Source organism: Tupaia chinensis, unplaced genomic scaffold, assembly GCF_000334495.1.
Source record: "Tupaia chinensis unplaced genomic scaffold, TupChi_1.0 Scaffold000539_1, whole genome shotgun sequence".
Taxonomy (NCBI): Eukaryota; Metazoa; Chordata; class Mammalia; order Scandentia; family Tupaiidae; genus Tupaia; species Tupaia belangeri.
The window spans coordinates 715,397-738,980 of record NW_006160052.1 but is presented as its reverse complement, the minus strand read 5'-3'; the positions used below and the strand labels follow the sequence as shown (position 1 = coordinate 738,980).

At 48.7% G+C, this 23,584-nt stretch overlaps 1 protein-coding gene and 2 pseudogenes across 5 annotated transcripts in view; all 3 read right to left on the bottom strand.

Moving 5' to 3' along the window:
- Nucleotides 1–23,584, bottom strand: part of CC2D2B (coiled-coil and C2 domain containing 2B) — a 141,351-nt gene that overhangs the window by 10,094 nt on the left and 107,673 nt on the right. For all 5 annotated transcript variants that reach the window (XM_006157315.1, XM_014591193.1, XM_014591191.1 and 2 more), the window contains 3 exons: nt 19,328–19,441; nt 5,465–5,599; nt 4,742–4,864 (listed from right to left, as the gene is read on the bottom strand). In XM_006157315.1, the coding sequence (XP_006157377.1) occupies nt 4,742–4,864; nt 5,465–5,599; nt 19,328–19,441 (372 nt within the window). The remainder of the gene's footprint in view (nt 1–4,741; nt 4,865–5,464; nt 5,600–19,327; nt 19,442–23,584) is intronic.
- On the bottom strand, nt 7,546–7,878 carry LOC102473874 (U6 snRNA-associated Sm-like protein LSm3 pseudogene; annotated as a pseudogene).
- On the bottom strand, nt 16,005–16,790 carry LOC114009463 (ribosome maturation protein SBDS pseudogene; annotated as a pseudogene).

The following is a 23,584-nucleotide window of genomic DNA, read 5'->3' as shown; positions in this document are numbered from 1 at the left end:
AAGACACTGAGAAAGGGAACCGCTCGAGCCGGGGTCACCTCGCGGGGCCCAGCAGCTGTCCCAGACAGGCAGCCTGGCCCTCCTGCCTGCTGTCAGCTCGTGCTGTCTACCCCACCCCGCACCGGACACCCGCATGCCTGAACTAGAAGCCTGGACGATGCTGACTCGATCCGTCAGTGGATGTCTGTCCACTTGCTAGCAAAGACTTTCTCTTAGGGGATTCCTGTCCTTCTCACTTCAAGACGGGGGCGGCCTGTAGCATAGCAGGAACAGGGAAGGGGAAGCTGGACCCACGAGGCCCACCGGGGTTCGAGTTCCCGAGCAGCTGGCTCCCTGCGGGGTGTGCAGGGGAAGTTGGACCCACGAGGCCCCCCGGGGTTTGAGTTCCCGAGCGGCTGGCTCCCTGCGGGGTGTGCAGGGGAAGCTGGACCCACGAGGCCCACCGGGGTTCGAGTTCCCGAGCAGCTGGCTCCCTGTGGGGTGTGATGGAGAGCTGGAGGAAGGCAGACTGTGGTGTGACCGGGTCCCTACGGGGCTGCTGTCGGTCTCCCTCCCTCCTCTCTCCTCTCGTGCTCACACACCTCGTAGAACTAAAATCTTCAGGGGGATCTCCCTGTTACCTGCATCTCTGAATACCCACATTCTCAGCTAAACAACACACTTGAATTCGCGTTCTCAATGGTGTGGAATGGGTAGTGTTCATTCTAGATATGGCCTATTATGGGATGTATGTGGGAAGGCAGAAACTCTAGGGCCATTAACCCACAGGAAAGAAATCAAGAGAAACACAGAGCAGATACAGCCATGAGTCTTACATTTATAGATGCAACTGGGCCAAAGATTTCAGTGTCCACCTTGGGTCAGAGTGATTTGTAAAAACACAGTTTGGGGGCCAGCAGGTGGCATGGAGGTTATGGTGACTGGAGCTCATGTGGCTGGCTGTGTGGCCAGAGTCCCGGATCTGGCAGCTTGCACACCCAGCATGTGTGTGTGTGTGTGTGCCCAAAGTCCTGAGAGGAGGAGAGCAGAGGAGGAGGGATTGCAGCATGGCTGTCTACCTGGAGGGTGATTTCTCACCTTCTCTCTCTCTCTCTCTCTCTCTCTCTCTCTCTCCCCCCAGCTCTTCAGTGAGCATATGCACCATGTAGCAAACTGAAACCAAAATGAAAAACCAACCAACAAACACGTTTCGATCGCAGCAGCTCTTGCCTCAGTGATGCTGGCACTGGCTGCCCTAAGGAGGAAGGCCCACATCTCACCAGGACCCTGTTCGTCCCTCTGCCCATCTCTGCCCAGGCCCTGTCCGGGCTGGCCTTCCAGCTCCTGCAGACGTCCCCTCGCCACCACGGGCCTTCCGGCTCCACTGGGATGACTCTGCCATGACCACCGTCTAGGCAAGCCCGGCTCACGCCTCCACCCTTCCCAGGAGCCCCTGCACGCTCCCTCCCTCGGGTCGTCCTGCCGGGCCCTCCCACCAGCATTCGCCACTGCACCGTGACTGCTTGTCCCCAACTGTGTCCTCCCCTAGGACGGAAGTTCCAGGGACACGGGGACATGTTCTCTCCCCGTGGTGCCTACACCCAACACTGCACTGGCTCATGGCAGGGAATCAGTCACTATGACCTGAATGAAGAGAACGAGTTCTATCAGACAAAGCTCCATTTCCAAACGTCGGCAGCAATGCCTCCATCTCAGCTTCGAATGGGAAAAGCCAGGCCTGGGCTGGAGAGGCGATAAACGTGGTTTGCTCAAGAGAGATAAGCACATTTCCCTTTCTTTAAAATGGCTCTCAAACAGGAAATCCCAAAATACACGTGCACGTTTGCGTGTGCATGGAGAGTGTTTAGAGGAACGCACACGGGGCTGCTGGCCGCAGTCGCTCCTCCGAGGGGAAGCACAGGGACGCTGAAGCAGAGAAACAATCTCCATTTTATACACGTGGGTACTCTGTGACGCCCACCCCCACCACTGTCACTCTCTGATAGAGCTGCCCCAAATATACAGACACGCGTAGGGAATGACGTAATGAACATGCACCCAACACACCTACCACCCAGCTATTTCTAATCTGTGCATTCTTCCACATCCGCCTTAGCTTTCTCTTGTTTTTATTTCATTTTGTTTTGCCATAAAGTGCATGCTCTCAGCAGAGACAGAGAGAGATAGTGAGAAGTCACCCCCCAAGGAAAATGTCCACACTTCTCCTCTATTCTCCTCTCTGGATTTTGGACACACACACACACACACACACACACACACACAGCATGATTTTCAAGCCACCATCTCTGGGACTTGAACTACTGTTGGTCATGTGGGAGTCCAGAACTTTACCCACCATGCCGCCTGCTGGCCCCTTCTTTCAGATTTTAAAAAGGAAGCACAGCACTGCAGACGGGTGTATAGCACTCTGCATGCTGCTCCCCGGTCATTCCTTTTATTCTCTCCCGGGGGACCCTCGCCTGAATGCAGTTCCCTCGTTCCCATTGCTGCTGTTACCCATCGCTATACTGTCTGCACAGAGCGATGCTTAGTTTTCAAACTGCACCTAGGAGGTTTTGTACGCATGTGTCTTTTCACAACTTATCTCACCTACCACTGTTTTCTTTTTTTTTTTTATAATACTCACTTCTGTTATGCATGGCTCCAGGGACATGATTCCCAACCGTGGTGCATGTTAGAGTCACCCGGGGAGCTTCCAAAGCTGCTCCTGTGTGGGCTCCAGCCTCGCAAGCTGGATATAGTACATGTAAAATCAAACTGACAACTACTGTACACTGTTCATACACTATTTTTACTGCCATAAATAAAACAGAAAATGTTATATGAGAACTTTAAAACTCATGAGCAGATTATCCATTGAGGAATTGCTTCCCATCTTTTACTATTTTGAGCAATTTTTCTTTTTTGTTGTTGTTTTATGTCTTTGTTTGTTTGCTTGTTTGTTTTGGAGAGGTTTTTTTCTCTAGGGCAATGTGCACTCGCCAGAAAGACAGAGAGACAGACAGACAGAAAGTGAGAAATCACCCCCAGGGGGGGATGGCCACACCGCGATCCCTTCTCCATTCTCCTCTCGGGATCTTGGTCATGTGCGCACACGCGCCTGGCGTGAGTTTAAGCCACCAGGTCCGGGATGCGAACCACGGCCGGCTACATGGGAGTCCAGCGACATAGATTATATGCCAACTGCCAGTCCCAATTTTTCCTATTTTTAAAGAATAATTTATTTAATTTTATTTATTATTATTTTAATTTGCTACAGAGCACGCACACTCAGCCAAATAGAGAGAACGTGAAAAAGGAAGCCACCAGGTCCGGCACTTGAATTGCAGTCGGCCACGTGGCAGTCCGGTGCCCCGAACAGCACCCCGCCCGCGGGCCCCCTGTTCCGAGCGATTCTACAGCAAACACTGTACTCAATCCCTGTGCTCGTTCCTCTAGGATGCGTTCTTACACGTTTGAATTCGTGGATCAAAGCATCAGCATCTTCCGCTTTACCAGCGACCACCACGTGGCTCTCCAAGGCCTAAGAGCAACTCGCACTCCCATTTCTCTCTGCTTTGCCAAAACGGAACGTCACACATTTTTTTTTCCAGTTTTATGCAGGTGAGATAGTGTCCTGTGGTTTAAAACTGCATTTTCCCAATTATGAGTGAAGTTGAGCATTTGAGTTTTCACTGCTATGAATTGCCATTTGCCTTTTTTCTAACGCTCTCTCTCTCTCTCTCCCCCAGCTACTCGGGGCTCGCAGCTTCTCGTTTAGGGACTCTGTGATTGCCTGAACCCTGGCCTTCTATGGGCCGCAACCCAAGAGCAGCTAGACACAAATTTGAGGTGCCTTTCCAAAGTGGTTCTGACTCTACCACGGATCCCCTGGCCTAGTCTCCTGCCTTCTAAGCCCCAGGCAGTGAGTCCACAACTTTTTTTTTTTTTTTAATTTTCTTTCAAAAGTAAGGGAGTGGGTGGGAACCAGCAGTTAGCGTAATGGCTATGTCGCTGGACTCCCACGTAGTCGACCACGGTTCGCATCCCGGACCCGGTGGCTTAGAACTCACGCCGGGCCCATGTGCGTGCGTGCCCAAGATCCCGAGAGGAGAATGGAGGAGAGGGGATTGCGGCATGACCATCCCCCCTGGGGAGTGATTTCTCGCTTTCTGTCTCTCTGTCTCTCTCTGTCTGTCTGGCGAGCGCACGCGCCCTATAGTGAAAATCTCTCAAAAAAAAAAGTCAGGGAGTGGGGAGCCCCCATCAAAGTCTCTGACTTCAGAAGCGAAGCTTACCCCGTCCCGTCCCGTGGCTTCCATCCTCTGTAGGCCTCGCTGCCATCCCCGCTTCAGCCCCACCCACTGCTGGCGCTTCTCTGCTGTGTCTATTCCAGGCCAAGGTGAGTCTTTTTGTTCGTCAGATTTTATACTTAATCAGTACCATGGATGTGGAGCGAAAGGCCGAGCTCTCAGTAAGCACTTAAGACACCACCTTGAATGTTGCACTCTGCTAAAATTGTTCAAATATATTTTAAAATCTAAATTCACATTTGAGATGATGCTCTCTTCTCAAATCCTGTGTCCTGCGGGTAGAGGACAGGGGCCAAAGTGGCCCACCCAGGGGCCAGAGGGCCGAGAAAACTAGTTTTTGATGAATATTGTCAAATAACTTATGTAATACATTACAAGAGTGGTCGCAACTGGCAGAGACTAGAGACAACCGTAACTCATAAAAACACACCTGGAAAAATATGATTTACCTGTATGCTTTGGGCTTTCGTCCCTTGAAAATTTTTTGGAAGCAACTGTTTCCAGAAACTTTCTTTCGAATAGTCAAAATGGACAGCCATCGGCGTGTTGTTCTGTTGAACATTAAACCAGACCTATTAAAGCATTAACAGGAGATCAGCAAGGGCCACGGGAACACAGAGCCCACAGTCGAAGAACGGAGCCAGGCGTTACAGTGAAGGGGCAGAAGCCAGGGAGCTCTGAGACAGCAGATGAGAGACTCCAGGGTTTTGTTTTTTTGGAGAGGATTTTTGCTATAGGGCGCATGCCCTCGCCAGACAGAGAGAGACAGAGAGACAGAAAGCAAGAAATCATCCCCCCAGGAGCGATGGCCACACCGCAATCCCTTCTCCTCCGTTCTCCTCTTGGGATCTTGGGCACACACGCACACGCGCCCGGCGTGAGTCTTAAGCCACCGGGTCTAGGACACGAACCACGGTCGACTACATGGGAGTCCAGCGACATAGCCATTACGCTCACTGCTGGTCCCAAGACTCCAGGGTTTTGTGACATTAGACTACCACACTGGCTTTCACCCTGGGGGACCATCGGGGAGAGAAGACCTCCCAGGCCTCACACCCGCCCAGGGACTTGGACATCTATAGTGTCTTCAAAGTTCAGGTGATTCTCGAGTGTGGCCAGGGTGACTCCTAATGCCGATATAGTTCAAAACACCCCCCCACCCCTGTACTTACATTTTTGTCATCAAACAAACAGTCTACGCTTTGTAAGGGACAAAACGGGTCCAACTGCTTATAACATTGCCCAGTTGATGGATTCCAAAGCAAATATTCATCGGTTTCTTGAGTTAATACATAAGCCACATGCCCCTGTCGGAGGAAAATGTCATTTTTGGAGGATTTAACTAACTTCTGTATGTGGAAATTATTCACATAATGCTTCTGACTTCGAAAAGCCTTTTGGGGGACTTTCAAGATGTTTTGAGATAGGGGAAAAAAAAAAAAAAAAAAAAAACCCAAAGCTCCAAAACTCATGAGGCCCAGGTGAGCACGAGGGTTCAGAGGACAAACTTGCGAGCCGGTGCCGTGCTGGGCAGTCTTGCTGGGGCCCCCGGTGGCACCAGAACATGTGATTTTTTTTTTTTTTTGAGAAGATTTTGCTATAGGGTGCGTGTGCCTGCTGGAAATACAGAGCAAGACAGAGAGAAAGAAAATGAGAAATCACCCCCCCCCCAGGTGGGGGATGGCCATGCCGCCATTCCTTCTCCATCCTCCTCTCGGGATCTTGGGCACGCACATACACGCACCCAGCGTGAGTTTAAGCCACCAGGTCCGGGACTCAAACCACAGTTGACTACATGGGAGTCCAACAATATAGCCATTACGCTAACTGCTGGTCCCAGAACATGTGATTTTAACAACAGTACACCATGAGCATCTTCCTACTCGGAGGTGGGGCACTTCGTCTCTCACAAAGGTGCTCTGGGAACTCGCCCTGGAGACTGAGGGTGTGCACCAGGGAGAGTCAGAGAAGGAAAACTGGCTTAAGGCACTGGCAAAGCCCAATAAGGTTAAAAAGCCATTCAACTAAATTTCAGAACGAGATGTGGAATCAGAGGCTAATGAGGAAGCAAGTCTGAGGACTGAGATGGCCATTGTGTTGCTAGTTCTCCGCACACACCTTCAGTAGTGTAAGTTTCTCTTAGCCAAGAATAAACATTTCAGGCAGTGATAACCGTGACTACGGAGCGTGTGCTGACGGTGCCAGGTCCTGTGCTAGGACTAAGGCTTCACGTGACCTTCTTTCAGTCCCTCCCCGCCGGTGCCCGCCTTTAGGACGAAGGCTCCAAGGCGAGGGGCTTGTCCAGGGCCGTGTAAATCAGTCTCCTGTTTCCTGAGGAGGCGGCTGAGGCTCGGAGCGATCCAGGCTGAGAGCATACAGTTGCAAATGGCGTTGCTGGGTTTTATACCCGACCGACTTCCAAACCCATTTTCTTTTATATACATTTATATGTGTGCGTGTATTACATTTAATCACTTTACATCCTTATTATTATTTTTATTTTTTGGAGAGGTTTTTGCTATAGGGCACGCGCGCTCGCCAGGCAGACAGAGACAGAGAGACAGAAAGCGAGAAATCATCCCCCAGACGGGATGGCCACGCCACAATCCCTTCTCCATTCTCCTCTCAGGATCCTGGGCATGTACGCACACGCGCCCAACATGGATTTAAGCCACCGCGTCTGGGACTCGAACCGTGGTCAACTACATGGGAGTCCAGTGATATAGCCATTAAGCCACCTGCTGGTCCCTTAAATTTTTAATACTAAAAATAAGTCACAGTAGAAGAATGCAAATAAAATTGGAGAAAAATAAAAATGCCATCAACCTGAGAGGTCGAGTTCTCTATAAATCAGCACATGTAGGAGTGAGAGACTCCTCGGACCGTCTCAGAAGGTGTGGGAACCAGCAGTTAGCGTAATGGCTATGTCGCTGGACTCCCACGTAGTCGACCGCGGTTCGTGTCCTGGACCTGGTGGCTTAAAACTCACGCCAGGTGCGTGTGCGTGCATGCCCAAGATCCCGAGAGGAGAATGGAGGAGAAGGGATTGCGGCGTGACCATCCCCCCTGGGGGGTGATTTCTCGCTTTCTGTCTCTATGTCTCTCTCTGTCTGGCTGGCGAGCGCACGCGCCCTACAGTGAAAATCTCTCCAAAAAAAAAAGGTGTGTGTGTCCCTCCTCTGGACGTCCTGTGCACTTAGAGAGGTAAGTGTACAGACAGAGCCTCCTCTTCCCATACAGAACACATTCTCTGTCAGCCTACCCTCAATGGAGGGGTGACCAGTACAACACCATCTCCCCGGACGAAGAGCATCGGGATATTCCGTTTCATTGATTTATAGATCTCTTCATAGGTCTCTTCATCAATTTCAATGGTAGTCACAGTTTCTTCCACGTCTCCTAGTATCGTATTAAGTGCTGATCGTAAGCGTGTAAGCTGCCTCGGAGCTCTGGGTCATCTCTCGTTTTCACGTAAATTCGCTCATCCAGGCTGAGCCTGATGAGGTCCAGGGGCTCCTCTACGGTGTTGGTAGTTTGTCGCTGGACCACGTCGTCCGCCATGTTTCAAACCCTGCCTACATCCTTATTTTTTTTTTTAACAAAGCATTATTTAGTTTAGCTTATCATTATTATTATTTTTAAATTTGCCACAGGGCACACGCCCTCACAGAAAGAGACAGAGAAAGTGAGAAAGTAGGCCACGGGGTCCGGAGTGCAAACTGCAGCTGGCCATGTGGGAGTCCAGGGCCTTCACCGCCTCGCCACCTGCTGGCCCTCATGTCTGTACAGCTTTACGGTGTGTGACGTGTTTTTCCCAGCACGAATGCAGTGCGTGTTAGTCAAGAGAAGGGCATGAGCATGTACAGCAGCAGCAGAGAACTTTTCATGTTCGTGTCTATTAAATGTTTCTCCCCTGTTCCCCCCTCCCTCCTCCCTCCCCCATTACCCTCCACACTGTCCGTAGTATCTACAGTTGCCCTCCCTGCTATCACATTTTTTCTATCTTTCGGTGTCTGCAATAGAGCGCAGACATTAGGTGTATACATATATAGCACACACCTATATTCTAAACACTGTGCTGGCGAGCCCGGGCTCCCCGCCTCCATACCCTGGGGTCTTTATCACCGCGTTCATCTTCTCCATGGTGAGGCAGAGTCTTCACTCCAGCCTCTCTCAGGTGATCACAGGAACAAATGCAGATATTTATCAAAATATTGTTGGCTGTCTACTGCCACCTAGTGGCACATAAAACTGCAGCAGGGGATCCAATGGGAGGAATTAGCCACAGAGGTTTTTTTTTTTAAATAATTTTCTTTAATTTGCTATAGGCATGTGTACTCATCCGAGAGAGAGAAAGAGAGAGAGAGAGAGAGAGAAAGTGAGAAAGCAAGCCTCTACGTTGGGACTTGAACCATGCTTGGTCATGTGGAAGTCCAGCACCTAAATCACTGCGCCACCTGCTGGCCGAGCCATGGGGTTTTTGTTAACAAGCGTCACATGGAGATAACGAACTATGCCGAAGGAACACAGGAAAACATGACAAACATAAGCAACCCAGAAAAAGCCATACGGCAATACCGGAAATATTGACACTTAGCAAGATACCACTCATGGCGGGGCATAGCTCCACGGAGGTGCAACGCCTCCCAGAGAAGTGTATAAATTAACTTTTAAACATTTCTGGCCCATTTCGTGTGTCTCCAGAAGGTCTTAAAGTATAGAATTAAAACCTATGATGGGGACCAGCAGTTAGCGTAATGGCTATGTCGCTGGACTCCCATGTAGTCGATCGTGGTTTGAGTCCCGGACTCGGTGGCTTAAAACTCACGCCGGGCGCGTGTGCAGGTGTGCCCAAGATGCCGAGAGGAGAACGAAGGAGAAGGGATTGTGGCGTGACCATCCCCCCGGGGGGTGATTTCTCTCTCTCTCTCTCTGTCTGGCGAGTGCACGCGCCCTATAGCAAAACCTCTCCAAAAAAAAAAATAAACAAAACCTACGATGATAATGATGGTGATCATGGGTGTGTCAGCCACCACCACCCTGTAGCCACCATGGCACCACCACCAGCACCAAGGCCAGCACTCACAGGCAAATCTCGCTTTATTGAAGTTCACTCTACTGAGTTTAGCAATATTGGGATTTATTCATTTTAAAAATTATTTATTATTTAAAAATTATTTTAACTATTTATTTTTTTATTTATGTTCAATTTGACCAGAGAAGGACAGAGCAAGAGAGAGGGGAGAGAGGAATGAGAAAACAAGCTGCCAGGTCTGGGACTCAAACCATGGTCAGCCATATGGGAGTCCAGCGCCCTTAACTACCACGCCACCTGCCAGCCCCTATTATTATTTTTTTTAATTTAACTGGAGAGAGACAGAAAGAGAGAGAGAGAGAAGGAAAGTGAGAAAGAAAACTGCCAGGTCTGAGCCTTGAACTATGGTCAGCCATGTAGGAGTCCAGCACCTTAACTACCACACCGCCTGCCAGCCCTATTTTTAATTTTTTTTTTAAATGGAAGGTTTGTGGCATGCCTATATCGGGCAAGTCTCTCAGCCCCATTTTCATTTTTCCATGTGCTCACTTTGTGTGTCCATCATGTTTTGGCAATTCTCACAGGATTTCAAATCTTCTCGTTATAATGTCTGTTATGATGATCTGTGACTTTTTAAAAAGGTTTTTAAAGGTTTCTGGAGATGAGACTAAGAGGTGAAATAATGGCTTCGTCGCTGGACTCTCATGTAGTTGACTACAATTCAAGTCCAGGACCCAAGAGTTTAAAACTCAGGCGGGGCGTATGTGGATCCATGCCCAAGATCCTAAGAGGAGACTCGAGGAGAAGGGATTGAGGTGTGGCTGTCCCTTTTGGGGGTGATTTCTTGCTTTCTGTCTCTGTCTCTCCAACGAGCACATGCACCCTATAGCAAAATCTCTCAAAAAAAAAAAGGTTTCTGGAAAGAAGAAGTGAGAGAAAAAGTGAAAAATCACCCTCTCAGGGAGATGGCCATGCCACAATCCCTTCTCCTTCGTTCTCCTCCTGGGATTTTGGGCTAGCACATACATGTACTGGTGTGATTTTTCAAGCCACCGAGCCTGAGACTCGAACTGCAGTTGGCCATGTGGGAGCCCATCAGTGTGTTATTCTGTTGAATATTAAACCAGACCTATTAAACCACTAACATAAAGTCAGCGTGGGCCCATGGGAACACAAAGCCCACATTTGTAAGAATGGAGCAAAATGTCACAGTCTTGCTACCCAAACCCAGTGAAGGGGCAGAAGCCAGGGAGCTCTGAGACAGCAGATAAAGGTTTTGTGACATGAGACTACCTGACTGGCTTTCTACCTCGAGGGCAGTAGAGAATTACCTGGGGGAGCTTCAGGGAGAAAAGACCTCCCAGGCCTCACACCCAGGGATTTGGACTGAACGTCTATAGTGTCTTCAAAGTTCCCAGGAGACTCTGAAAGATCTGTGATTTTTTTTTTTTTTTTTTTTGGAGAGGCTTTTGCTATAGGGCGCATGCGCTCGCCAGACAGACAGAGAGAGACATAGAGACAGAAAGCGAGAAATCACCGCCCAGGGGGGATGGTCACGCTGCAATCCCTTCTCCTCCATTCTCCTCTCGGGATCTTGGGCACGCACGCACACGCGCCCGGCGTGAGTTTTAAGCCACCGGGTCCGGGACACGAACCGCGGTCGACTACGTGGGAGTCCAGCGACATAGCCATTACGCTAACTGCTGGTTCCCAAGATCTGTGATCTTTGATGTTACTATTTAATTATCTCGAGGGGTTGTGAGTCATACCCGTGAACAATGGTGCTATGGTTTTGAATGTGCTCCAAAATTCCTTGCGATTTGGTTGTGGTGGGATTAAGAAACGAAAAACTTAATCTGATTATGGTGCGGAAAGGTGGAGCCCTTGGGAAGTGATGAGGATTGAGGTTAGGGGAGGATGGACTCCTGAGGCCACTAGCAAGTTCTCTGGAAGGTCTGGCTGAGATCGCAGATGAAGGCAGCCGCACTAAACAACGGAGCTCCAATAAAGAAGATGATGCTGGGACCGGCAGGCGGTGTTGTGGATAAGGGTGCTGGATTCCCACATGACCGACTATGGTTCAAGTCCCGGACCCGGTGGCTTGCTTTCTCGCTTTCCCTTTCTCTCTCTCTCTGGAGGTCAAATCAAATAATAATAATAATAACAATGACAAATAGAATTAAATAAATAAATAATTCTAAAAAAAAAAAAAAAAAAGGAAGAAGAAGATGATGCCACCTGGGACTTCCACGAAGCGAAAAGTCAATGGTTGACTTCAAGGCTTTAAAAGTAGAGGCTGACTCTCGTTAGGGAATGGTGCAACTGGTGATTTACATGGAAGCCAATGCTCACTTACCCTTCTTTAGAATTATGCTGTCTACTCTGCCTGTGCTCCATAAACGGAACAACCAAGCCCGGATGACAGCACATCTGTCTACAGCATGGCTTACTAGATATTCGACGCTCACAAAGAAGACCTACCACTCAAAAAAGACTCCCTTCACTGACAAAGCCCCTGGTCACCCAGGTGCTCTGGTGGAGATGCACAGGATATTAAAGTTCTTTTCATGCCTGCTAACGCAACGTCTAGTTCTTAGTCCTGGATCAAAGCATAAGTTCGACTTCAAAGTCTGGTTACTTAAGAAATACACGTAGGACTGTAGGAAGCTACCATGGACAGGGATTCGGCAGCTGGGCCCGGGAAAGCAAACTGAAAACCTCTTGGAAAGGATTCTAGATGCTATGAAGAATGTTTGTGGTTCATCGGTGGAAGAGCTCAAGATATCAACATTAGTCAGCATTCGGAAGAAGTTGTTTCTGACACCCGTGAATGCTTTTGCTGGGTTAAAGCTTCAGTGGAGGAAGTAACTGCAAATGCGGTGGGGAAAGCAGGAGAATCGGCCTTTTGGCCGGAACCGCCATCTTCCAGTGCTTAACCAAAATGATGAACACAAAGGGAACGAGGAGAGGCACCCGATCTATGCTCTCTGACAACATGGAGTGGTTCCTTTGGCAACATATAAGCGGATCTACAAGAAAGGTGATATTGCAGACATCAAGGGAATACACTGTTCAAAGAGGAATGCCCCACAGATGTTACCATGGCAAAACTGGAAGGGTCTACGCTGTTACCCGGCATGCTGCTGGCATCGTTGTGAATCATCAAGTTAAGAGTAAGGTTCATTTTTTTTTTAGAGGATTTTTTGCTATAGGGCACGTGCGCTCGCCAGACAGAGAGAGACATAGAGACAGAAAGCGAGAAATCACCCCCCAGGGGGTATGGTCACGCTGCAATCCCTTCTCCTCCATTCTCCTCTCGGGATCTTGGGCACACACGCACACGCGCCTGACGTGAGTTTAAGCCACCGGGTCCAGGACGCGAACCGCAGTCGACTATGTGGGAGGCCAGTGACATAGCCATTACGCTAACTGCTGGTCCCAAGAGTAAGATTCTTCCGAGAGAATTAATGTGTGTATCGAGTGTTCTAAGAGCAGAGAGAGCTTCCTCAAACATGTGAAGGAAAATGACCAGAAAAAGAAGGAAGCCAAAGTGAAAGGTACCTGGGGTCAACTAAAGCGCCAGCTGCTCCACCCAGAGAAGCACACTGTGTGAGAACCAATGGAAAGGAGCCTGAGCTTCTAGAACCTTTTCCCGATGAATTCATGGCATGGTGAGTGTTAAAATAAATAAATAAATAAATAATAAAAAAAAGAGAAGCAGGAGAACTAGGACTGGAAGTGGGGCCTGAAGATGTGACCGGATGGCTGCAATCTCATTAAACACGCATAGATGAGCAGGTGCTTCCTATGGAGGCAGGAAAGGTGAAGGTCTTCTGGACACTGGTGATAGAGCACAGGCCCAGCTGTGATAGCACAGGCAGGTACTAACCTGCAGCACTGGGAGCCACATGGCTGACCGAGGGTTTGGATTCCAAGTCACCCTGCAACACGCTGGGAGCCCAGGATCTTGCCTGGCCAGAGGCCTGGGGCAGGGGATCGTAGCATGACGGGACCCCGTTGGTGGTGCCCATCCCTCTCACTCTTGATGTCTTTCACAAACATACGCTGACACTCTCATGAAAAAAAAAAAGTTTAAATAAAATATCACATACATTGGGGCCAGGTGGTGGTGCCGCAGTGATACAACTGGATCCACATAGGGGAGTTCCAAGGTTCACGTCCCAAGACCTCACTGAGCACGCTGGGGCTGGGGCTGGGGCTGCACTGGGGCCTGAAGGCTGTGTTTGGGGTGCCAATCTCTCTGTCTCTCTCTCTCTCATGGAGGAATCAGTAAATAAACATTACAATATTACATCAGTTTCGTTTATCAAGCAGCAGCAGGGTTTGAAGGATTGACTCCAATTCTGAAAGAAGTTCTACTGTAGGCAAAATGCTAGCAAGCAGCATTGCATGCTGCAGAGAAATCTTCTGTTAAAGGGACCAGCAGATGGCGTAATGGCTATGTCGCTGGACTCCCATGTAGTCAACTGCGGTTCGAGTCCCGGACCCGGTGGCTTAAAACTCATGCCGGGCACGTGTGCGTGTGTGCCCAAGATCCCGAGAGGTGAATGGAGGAGAAGGGATTGTGATGTGGCTATCCCCCTGGGGGGTGATTTCTCGCTTTCTGTCTCTGTTTTTCTGGCAAGCGCACATGTCCTATAGCAAAAAAAAAAAAATCTTCTGTTAAAAAAAGAGAGAATCAATACAACACACTTCATTTCTTTTTCTTTTTCTTTTTTTTCCCCTAAAATTTATTTTAATTTAAGCAGAGAGGAGCAGAGCAAGAAAGAGAGAGAGAACATGAGAAAGCAAGCTGCCAGTCCAGGACTCAAACCACGGTTGGCCCTGTGGGAGTCCAGTGCCTTTAACCACCACACCACCTGCCAGCCCTGAAACTTCATTTCGTTTAGTAAAAAGAGTGGTTGATTACATATAATTTTAGCTACATTAATATTAGGTTGTTGGAAAAGTCATGACGTTATTTTTTCTTTACAAAAATTCGTCACGACTTTTTCAACAACCTGATACATATTATAAACTTTACAAGTCAGGAATAAATGACTGGGCCCAGCAGATGGTGTAGCGGTTTTATCACTGAACTCCCACTTGGCCAGTGGTTCGAGTCCCAGACCCTGGGGGCTTGAAAATCACACCAGGCACGTGTGCGTGCATGCCCAAGATCCCAAGAGGAGAATGGAGGAGAAGGAACTGTGGCGTGGCCATCCCCGCCGGGGGTGATTTCTCGCTTTCCCTCTCACTGTTTCTCTCTCTTTCTCCAGCAAGCGCACACATTGTAAGGCTAAAACCTCTTTAAAAAAGGAAAGAAAAAATGACTTTATTTCTTACCAGGAATAAGCCAAGTTACGCCAGCATGTGCAGTAGAAATTATTTAAGTCTTGCAGGGCCATTACACATCAATTTTTCAGAGAATGAGGGTCACTGGCCAGGTGTTACTTTAGGAAACACTTCTACACACACATTTCATGATGTAGAAATGACATTCTGAGTGTTCTTTTTTCAGCATATACTCTATTTTTGTCATAAAGATGTAGCCCCCAAATAAACTTCCTATAATATACAAAATTTAACTTTTGATCTACAAGAGTTGCCTTAAGTGACTCATTTTGGAAAGGTATAAAGCGTGAGCAGCGGAGTGCTATTCTTTTTTTTTTTTTTCTTTGAAGAGGTTTTTGCTATAGGGCGCGTGCACTTGCCAGAAAGACAGAGACAGACAGAGAGACAGAAAGTGAGAAATCACCCCCCAGGGGGGATGGCCATGCCGCAATCCCTTCTCCTCCATTCTCCTCTCGGGATCTTGGGCACGCACACACCTGTGCCTGGGGTGAGTTTTAAGCCACCGGATCCGGGACGCGAACCACGGTCGACTACATGGGAGTCCAGCGACATAGCCATTACGCTAACTGCTGGTCCCAACAGCAGAGTGCTATTCTGGATTTGCCTAAAACCCCCAATTGAAATCACTCCGGTACGACTGTAAGTAGGAAAGTTTTACCGCGTACACATTTAACACAACGAGAGAACATGTCCGTCTTCGTTAGTCTGGACAAATATTCGGCAGATCACAGAAACACAACAGAGCTGTCGGAAACGAAGATGCTTTAGAACTTGTGGCCCAAGCCATGCTCCTTCTTCTGTATCTTTCAAGTTGAGTATACCCAAAGAACCTTGGCTTTTCATTTCCCTCCTTTTTTTAGAATTATTTCATTTTATTTATTATTATTATTATTTAAATTTGCTATAAGGCATGTGCACTCACCAGAGACAGACAGAGAAACAGAGAGAAAGCAAGGCGCCAGGTCTGGACTCAGTGTGGCCCGCCACGTGGGAGTCCACGCCTCAGCCACCATGCCATTTCCTTGTCTAGTAGCTCATCAATTTTTCTGAAGCAGCCTGGATCAACAAGACACAGTTTTTCTCTTTTTTCATATTTTTGCCATAGGACACATACACTTGCTGGGGAGACAGAGACAGCGAGAGGGAAGGCGAGAAATCACCCCCTGGGGGGATGGCCATGCCTCAGTCCCTTCTCTGTTCTCTTTGGGCATGCACATGTGCCTGCAGGAATTTCAAGGACTCCAAACTCAGATGGCCATGTGGGAGCCCGTGCCTCAGCCATGTCCCCATTGGCCCTGAGACGCACGACCTCTCACTGGTGGCTAACTTCCTCTCCACTTCTTCCCTTCGTTCACTGGAAGAATGAACCGAAGTGTCACGTGCGCACGGCCGTCCTCACTTTCTCCTCTAGCTGCTTTATCACTTCCAAAGCCTGCCGCTTCATACCTGGTTTGACTGAACAGGGGGCGTCCTTCACGGCTCTTTCAGTAAGGATAACGGGCTACGGCCCCTTCTCCCGGGGTTCACACACTAGTCTGCTAGCGACAGTTGCAACGTCCCTAAACACCTGATCGGCTGTGTGGCTGTGTGTGCCTTTTTTTTTTTTTTTCCTTTTTTTTGAGAGGTTTTCTCTCATGCGCTCGCCAGACAGAGAGAGACACAGAGACAGAAAGTGAGAAATCACCCCCCAGGGGGGATGGTCATGCCGCAATCCATTCTCCTCCATTCTCCTCTCCGGCTCTTGGGCATGCACGCACACGCGCCCGGCGTGAGTTTAAGCCACCGGGTTCGGCACACAAACCGCGGTCAACTGCGTGGGAGTCCAGCAACATAGCCATTACGCTAACTGCTGGTTCCCTGTGCCTTTCTTTATCTGACACTCCACCTCTCCTGCAGTCAAAATCTGTCCACAGATTACCGTGTGATCACCTGTTCCAAACGCACTGACCAGATCTTCCTCCTTTGCAACCAGACCTTCGGAAACACTCACAAACTCTGGGTGGATCTGCAGAACTTCATCGGGGGCTTCTTCCACCACTCCGCCAGCCCACAACCTCGTTTTCGTAGCAGGTGATTCCAAAGTGCTTCTTGCTTAGTTCCCCCAGCATTGGTTAGGCGATCTGGCTGGTGGGGGTGAAGACAGACATGGTGGCCCTTCACAGAGCCCAGCCAGGGCAGACCTTCACTGACCGACCTGGTGGTGAGCAAGGCAGCTTCTGACCCCCTGAGTGCGAGGTCTCCCGAGAGTCCCACGAAGCACCAACCGACGGACTGCACAGATGGCAGGGGTGCAGAAGCAAAGCTCACTGCTTTATTTGAAGAGTTGTCACGGCGACCCCAGTCAGCAGCCATCAAAACGATGCTTAGGGAATAAATGTAAACTAATTCATGTAAAAAAATGTTTCAGGAAAAAAAAAAAGCTCATAGAAATATATGTGTAATGGGAAAACTATGTATGAATGTTAAATAGTTTTTGTACCCAAATAAATTCATACTTTAATTTGTAGACCAAAAACAAAACAGATTAATATTAAAATAAATAAATAAATAAATAAAGCTAACTAAAATAATTGTTTTTTTTTTTTTAAATCATGGCAAGACCCTCAGCGGGAGGTTAGGATTCACTGAAGAGCTGAGCTGATTGCTAGCATTTTCATTTTAATTTGCCAGAGGGCGAGTGCGCTCACAAGAGAGAGAGAGGGAGAGAAAGCAAGAGAGAGAGAAAGAAAGCACCCCCCAGGGGGGAGATGGCCACCCTGCAATCCCTTCCCCATCCCTCCCTCCTCTCAGGATTTTGAGCACAAATGACATGAACCGGGCATGCTTTTCAAGCCGCTGGTTTGGGACTGGAGGGCACAGTCGGCCATGTGGGACCCAGCTGCCGTAACCACTGCCACCAGCTGGCCCGTTAGCATTTTCTAGCAATAAATATTTTTAAAATTGAGGCCTGCACATTTAAAAAAAAGAATTATTTTATTTAACTTTATTTGTTTATTTTAATTTGACCAGAGAGAGACAGCAAAAGAGAGAGAGAGAAAGAGAGAGAGAGAAAGCAAGCCGCCAGGTCCGGGACTTGAACTGCGGTTGGCCAGGTGGGAGTCCAGTGCCCTTAACCACCATCCCACCTGCCGGCTCCACACATTGTTTTGAAAGACATAATGTATTGCATACTTAATAGACTATAGACTAGTGTAAATATAACTTTTTAAATTTTATTTTTAATTAATTTTTTTCCCTTTTTTTTGGAGAGGTTTTTGCCATAGGGCACGTGCGCTCGCCAGACAGACAGAGAGAGACACAGAGACAGAAAGCAAGAAATCACCCCCAGGGGGGATGGTCACACCACAATCCCTTCTCCTCCATTCTCCTCTCGGGATCTTGGGCACGCACGCACACGCACCCGGCGTGAATTTCAAGCCACTGGGTCCGGGATGCGAACCGCAGTCGACTATGTGGGAGTCCTGAGACATAGCCATTACGCTAACTGCTGGTCCCTTTAATTAATTTTATTATTGCTCAGGGGGTGCGTGCACTTGCCAGAGAGACAGAGAGAAAGACCTCCCCATGGGGTGTGGTCATTCCATAATCGCTTCTCTGTGTTTCCACTTTGTCAGAATTGTGAGCACCCACATACACACACCCAATGTGTTTTCAAGATGCCGGGACCAAGATTTGAACTGCAGTCAGTCATGTGGGATCTGGCTCCATATACGCAGCACTTAACCCTGTGCTGTGTGCCTCGCCCTGTACACGTCACTGTTATGCGCACCAGAAACCAAAACGTTCGGGTGACTTGCCCTGTCTCATTACTCGCTTCCTTGTGGTGGCCTGGATCCAAACCTGCAACCGCTCTGAGGAATGCCTGAACTGAGTGTCTGCTGTGAGCAGGTGGCAGTCCTCAGCACCTTACATGTACCCACTGATTTTTTTTTTTTTGGAGAGGTTTTCGCTGGGCGCGTGCGCTCGCCAGACAGACAGACAGAGAGAGACAGAGAGACAGAAAGCGAGAAATCACCCCCCAGGGGGGATGGCCACGCTGCAATCCCTTCTCCTCCATTCTCCTCTTGGGATCTTAGACATGCACGCACATGTGCCCGGCATGTGCTGCTTTGAGCCACCGGGTCCAGGACGCGAACCCCGGTCGACTATGTGGGAGTCCAGTGACATAGCCATTACACTAACTGCTGGTTCCCAATGGCAGTCATTCTTTACGCTGCTAACATTTTGATGAACCAACTTTAACCTCAACTAATCATTAAGCTTGCCCATAAAATTCCCTAATTAGTAAAAACAATGAAAATTTACAATTGAAGTCTTTTTGTTTTAGAAAGAGATTTTTTGCTATAGGGCATGTACGCTTGCCAGAGAGACAGAAAGTGAGAAATCACTCTCCACAGGGATGGCCACCCCACGATCCCTTCCTCTCCAGTCTCCTCTCAGGACTTTTGGGCACACACACACACACACACACACACACACCTGGCATGAGTTTCAAGCCTCCGGGTTCAGGACTCGAACTACATGGGAGTCCTGCAACATAATCATTATGCCATCTGCTGGTCCCAGGATCGAAGTCCTTCAAACTGACCGCTGAAATCCGATTTCGTTTTGCTTACACTATTTCAATAGGAATTCTGGTACTTACTTCTAACAGCGAGGTTCCCAGAAGGACCAGGGCCTTTTTCCCAAAATACAGGAAGAAGTTACAGAGAAGGATGGCATGCTCCTCCTTATTTCCCATAGCCAGAGCGATGCAGCGCTGGGCAAACAAAAGCAGCAAGAGCGATGACAGGGAGGGCAGCTGGGTGAGGCAAGCATCCGACAGACTCGGAGCCCCTCCGCCCCCTCCACCCTGAACACGCCAGGTTTCACCAGGTTGCTGAGGCCACGGCACGGCCGAAGCTCTGACTTGGGCAGAGCACTGGAAGGAAACAGTGACTCGGAATACTGGGTCACCTTGACTGCGGGAGGTTTAAGGTGGATACCGTGTGAAGTAACCAGATCATTTATACCCACGCGAGACGTTCCTATTAGCCTGCCCTGGGCAGGCAGAGACAGGGGACTGGCATTCTGAGGACTTACGGGATAGGGAATCACATCACGTTTTTGAAGGAAGTGACCTTGTGGGCAACAGAGCTATATTCTGTCCCAAACCAGCGTCACACTCAACTCGAAGACAGGAAGAGATCTGAGCAGATCCGAGCCCATTAGGAAGTGACTGGAACTTCTCCCACTGAACGGGCTGAGCAGCTGAGCTTAGCAGCCGATCAGAGAGCGGGCACGGGGTGGAGCAGGGCAGCAGGGGAGACGAAGAGCACTGGCATGGCAGGCTGGTGGGCCGTGACCTATCTCTAGACCAGAGCTGCGTTTCCTTTGGTCCCCACAATATTTTTTAAAAATGCGAAATTTCAGGGACCAGTAGATGGCGTAATGGTTACGTCGCTGGACTCCCATGTAGTCCACAGCAGTTCGAGTCCTGGGCTCGGTGACTTAAACCTCACACTAGGCGTGTGTGAGTGCGTGCCCAAAATCCCGAGAGGAGAATGGTAAAGAAGGGATTGCAGCGTGGCCATCCCCCCAGGGGGTGATTTCTCGCTTTCTGCCTCTGTCTCTCTCTGTCTCTCTCTGTCTCTCTGGCGAGCATACATGACCTGTGGCAAAAATCGAGACTGACACAGCTGTGGCAAAAATACCTTCTCCTAAAAAAAAAAAAAAAAAGGAGAGAGAGAGAGAATCTTTAAAACTCTGGATTTCTGGCTTCTGTTGAAAAAAGAAAATCAAAAGATTTAGCAAATGCATGGTCCCAAATGTTCTCATGGCCAGCCTGTGGTTGCTGAGTGTGCAGCTACCCTGTTCAGATGGGACAGATGCACTCCGCTTGTTACAGTACAGAGAGGGGGCTGTGATGACCAGGGAGATGGGGTAGGGGTGGGGAGGCAGGGAATTCTGGGGAGTGACTATCTCCTGGCCAGTGTGAACGCGTTTTGGTGTTGTACCATCTGACATGGCCATGTCAGTACACACTGGCGGGATATGGTGGTGAGGGTGGGTGTTGGGAAGGTAGAGGAACAGGAGAGCTAACGTCAGGCCAAGGAAGTTCCCCTCTATGGACCTTGCAAGAGAAGGATGGAGAAAAATGAGAGTAGCTAACTAATATTTCTAGAGTTCCAGATGCTTTGTCTATATTATCTTTTATTATTATTGTTATTATTATTATTATTTACTATTATTTTCAATTTGATGAGAGAGAGAGAGAGAGAAAGGAAGTTGTCAGGTATGGGACTCGAACCACAGTTCACCATGTGAGAGTCCAGCACCTCAATCACCATGCCACCTGCCAGCCCCGTATGCTGTCTTACTTAGTCCTTTTAAAACTTGTGTGTGACATAGGTGAGGAAATCGAGGCCCACAGTTAGGCCACTCATCTTGGGTACAGCTATTAAGTCATTGGACTAGGATTTAAACCCAAGTTTATCCAACTGCAAAGACTATGTGTTAGGTTGCAGAACCTAACGCTTGTAAAATCAGGTCAGTCAGACGCATGGACATCCCATGGCCGCGTCCATGTCAGCAGAAGGCACTAGCCAAGAGGAGTTGCGGGCCTGCAGTGCCTCTGAGCTACGTGGATGGTTTGGGTTGGGCACTTCGGCACGGTAGCACGTGTGCAAGTGCTTAGCTCGGCCTCTGACAACGTTCAGACATCCCCGAAGAAATGCCGATTAGTTCAAAGAGTTTCAGAAGAGTCTAGACTAGGGCCAGCAGGTGGTGGGTGATTAAGGCAGCTGGATCCTACCCGGCCAACTGTGCAGTCTGAGTCCCAGACCTGCTGGCTTATACAACTTGCTGAGCACGTGTGTTTGCCCCAAATCCTGAAAGGCGGGACAAGTGGAGGAAAGGGGATTGCAGTACGATCATCCCCGATGTGAGGTGCTTTATCACTTCTCCTCTTTCTCTCCGTCTCTGCAGACCACACACATCTCCTGGGAAAATTAGGGAAAAAAAAAAAAAGAAGAAGAAAAGAAAAGAAAAGAAAGAAGAGCCTAGACTAAATGACATGTACACTTTCTTAAGTTCTTCCAGATTTGAATTACTGGTTCCTGGAACAAAACCTTATGTTTGTGTCTCCCTTGGTGCTGCAGAAAGCAGGATAGCTGGCCTATTAAGTTAGACCCCCGCTTCTTCAATTCATTTGAGCTCAAATGCAGCTCCTAGAATGGTCCAGGTAAGGGCCGAGATGGTCAGTTGCATGTGAATGTGCTCTTCCTTTAGGTTCCCATCATATTTATAGTTTCCACTTACAATAGATACTGAATGCCTGCTAAATTCAAAGTGATGAACAGGAAAATAAAAGAGAAATAAAAACACATCAGGTGCTTGTACGTGTGTGCTCAAATCCCGAGAGAAGAACGGAGAAAGTACTGTGGTGTGAGCACCAGCACCCTCCCCCCGGGGGTGTTTTCTTTTCCCTTCCTCTCTCTCTGTCTCTCTCTGGTGAGTGTATATGGCCTATCAAAAATTTTAATTTAAAAAATGTACTTGAAGATAAACACAAATACTTTTTTGTATAAATATATCTCAAATATTGCATGGGGCCTGTATTTTGTCTGGCAACCAGTCTAAAGTGAACTTTTGTTTAATATACTACAGGGTGCACGTGCTCACCAAAGACAGACGTAGAGGAGGTGGGGGAGAAGTGAGAAAGCACCCCTCAAGGGAGAGGACCACGCCCTTCTCTTTCGTTCTCCTGTCAAGATTTTGGGCATGTTGGGAACCAGCAGTTAGCGTAATGGCTATGTTGTTGGACCCCCACGTAGTTGACCGTGGTTCAAGTCCTGGACCCGGTGGCTTAAAACTCACGCCAGGTGCGTGTGCGTGCGTGCCCAAGATCCCGAGAGGAGAATGGAGGAGAAGGGATTGCGGCGTGACCATCTCCCCTGGGGGGTGGTTTCTCGCTTTCTGTCTCTATGTCTTTCTGTCTGTCTGGCAAGCACACGCCCCCTATAGCGAAAACCTCTCCAAAAAAAAAAAAAGATTTTGGGCATGTGAGAGCGCGTGTGCACACGTGTACACACACACACACACAGCATGTTTCCTACTGACGCATCTGGGATCTGAACCACACCGCCACGTGGATTCAGTCACCTTATCATTTAACGCCATTAGCTGGCCTTAAAGAGAACTTCTATCCAAGTGCTGGGAAGGACACTGCCATCTGACCTCTTCATTAAAACGTGAGGAGACTCGGGAGAGCGTGGAAGTGGCGGTGTCTGCCCCCCACCCTGGAGTCTGCCTCTCCACAGTGATAAGCCGTGCTGCTCCCTGGAGTACTCCTGGAATTCCTGTTGAATCAAAATACCTCTGAGCTGCCACTCAGAATGTTGAAAATATTTTTGGTCAGCATGAATTATTTCCATAGACTGTTATGGAGTTGAAAATGATATATGTGCAAAATGATCAAATACTTCTATTTATTTATTTTTAATTTGCCAAAGGGTGCGTGGGCTTGCTGAAGAGAGAGCGAGGAAGAAAGGGGAAGTGAGAAAGCACCTCCCATGGGGAACAGTCGTACTATAAGCCTTTCTCTTCCATTTCTCTCCTTTGCGGTTCTGGGTACACACACATGCTCAGGCTGTTTATCAAGCTGCCAGGTCCGGGACTCAAACCACACAGTGAGTATGTGGGATCTAGCCACCTTAACCACCACGCCGTGGGCTGCCCTTCAAATACTTTTAAATTTCACAAGGCAAAGTATTGTAATAAATAATAATTTAAAAAAAAAAGGCTTCTGGGACCAGCAGGTGGCGTGATGGTTAAGGACACTGGACTTCCACATGGTTGAACAGGGTTCAAGTCCTGGACCTGGCAGCTTGCTTTCTCACTTTCCCTCTCTCTCTTGCTATGT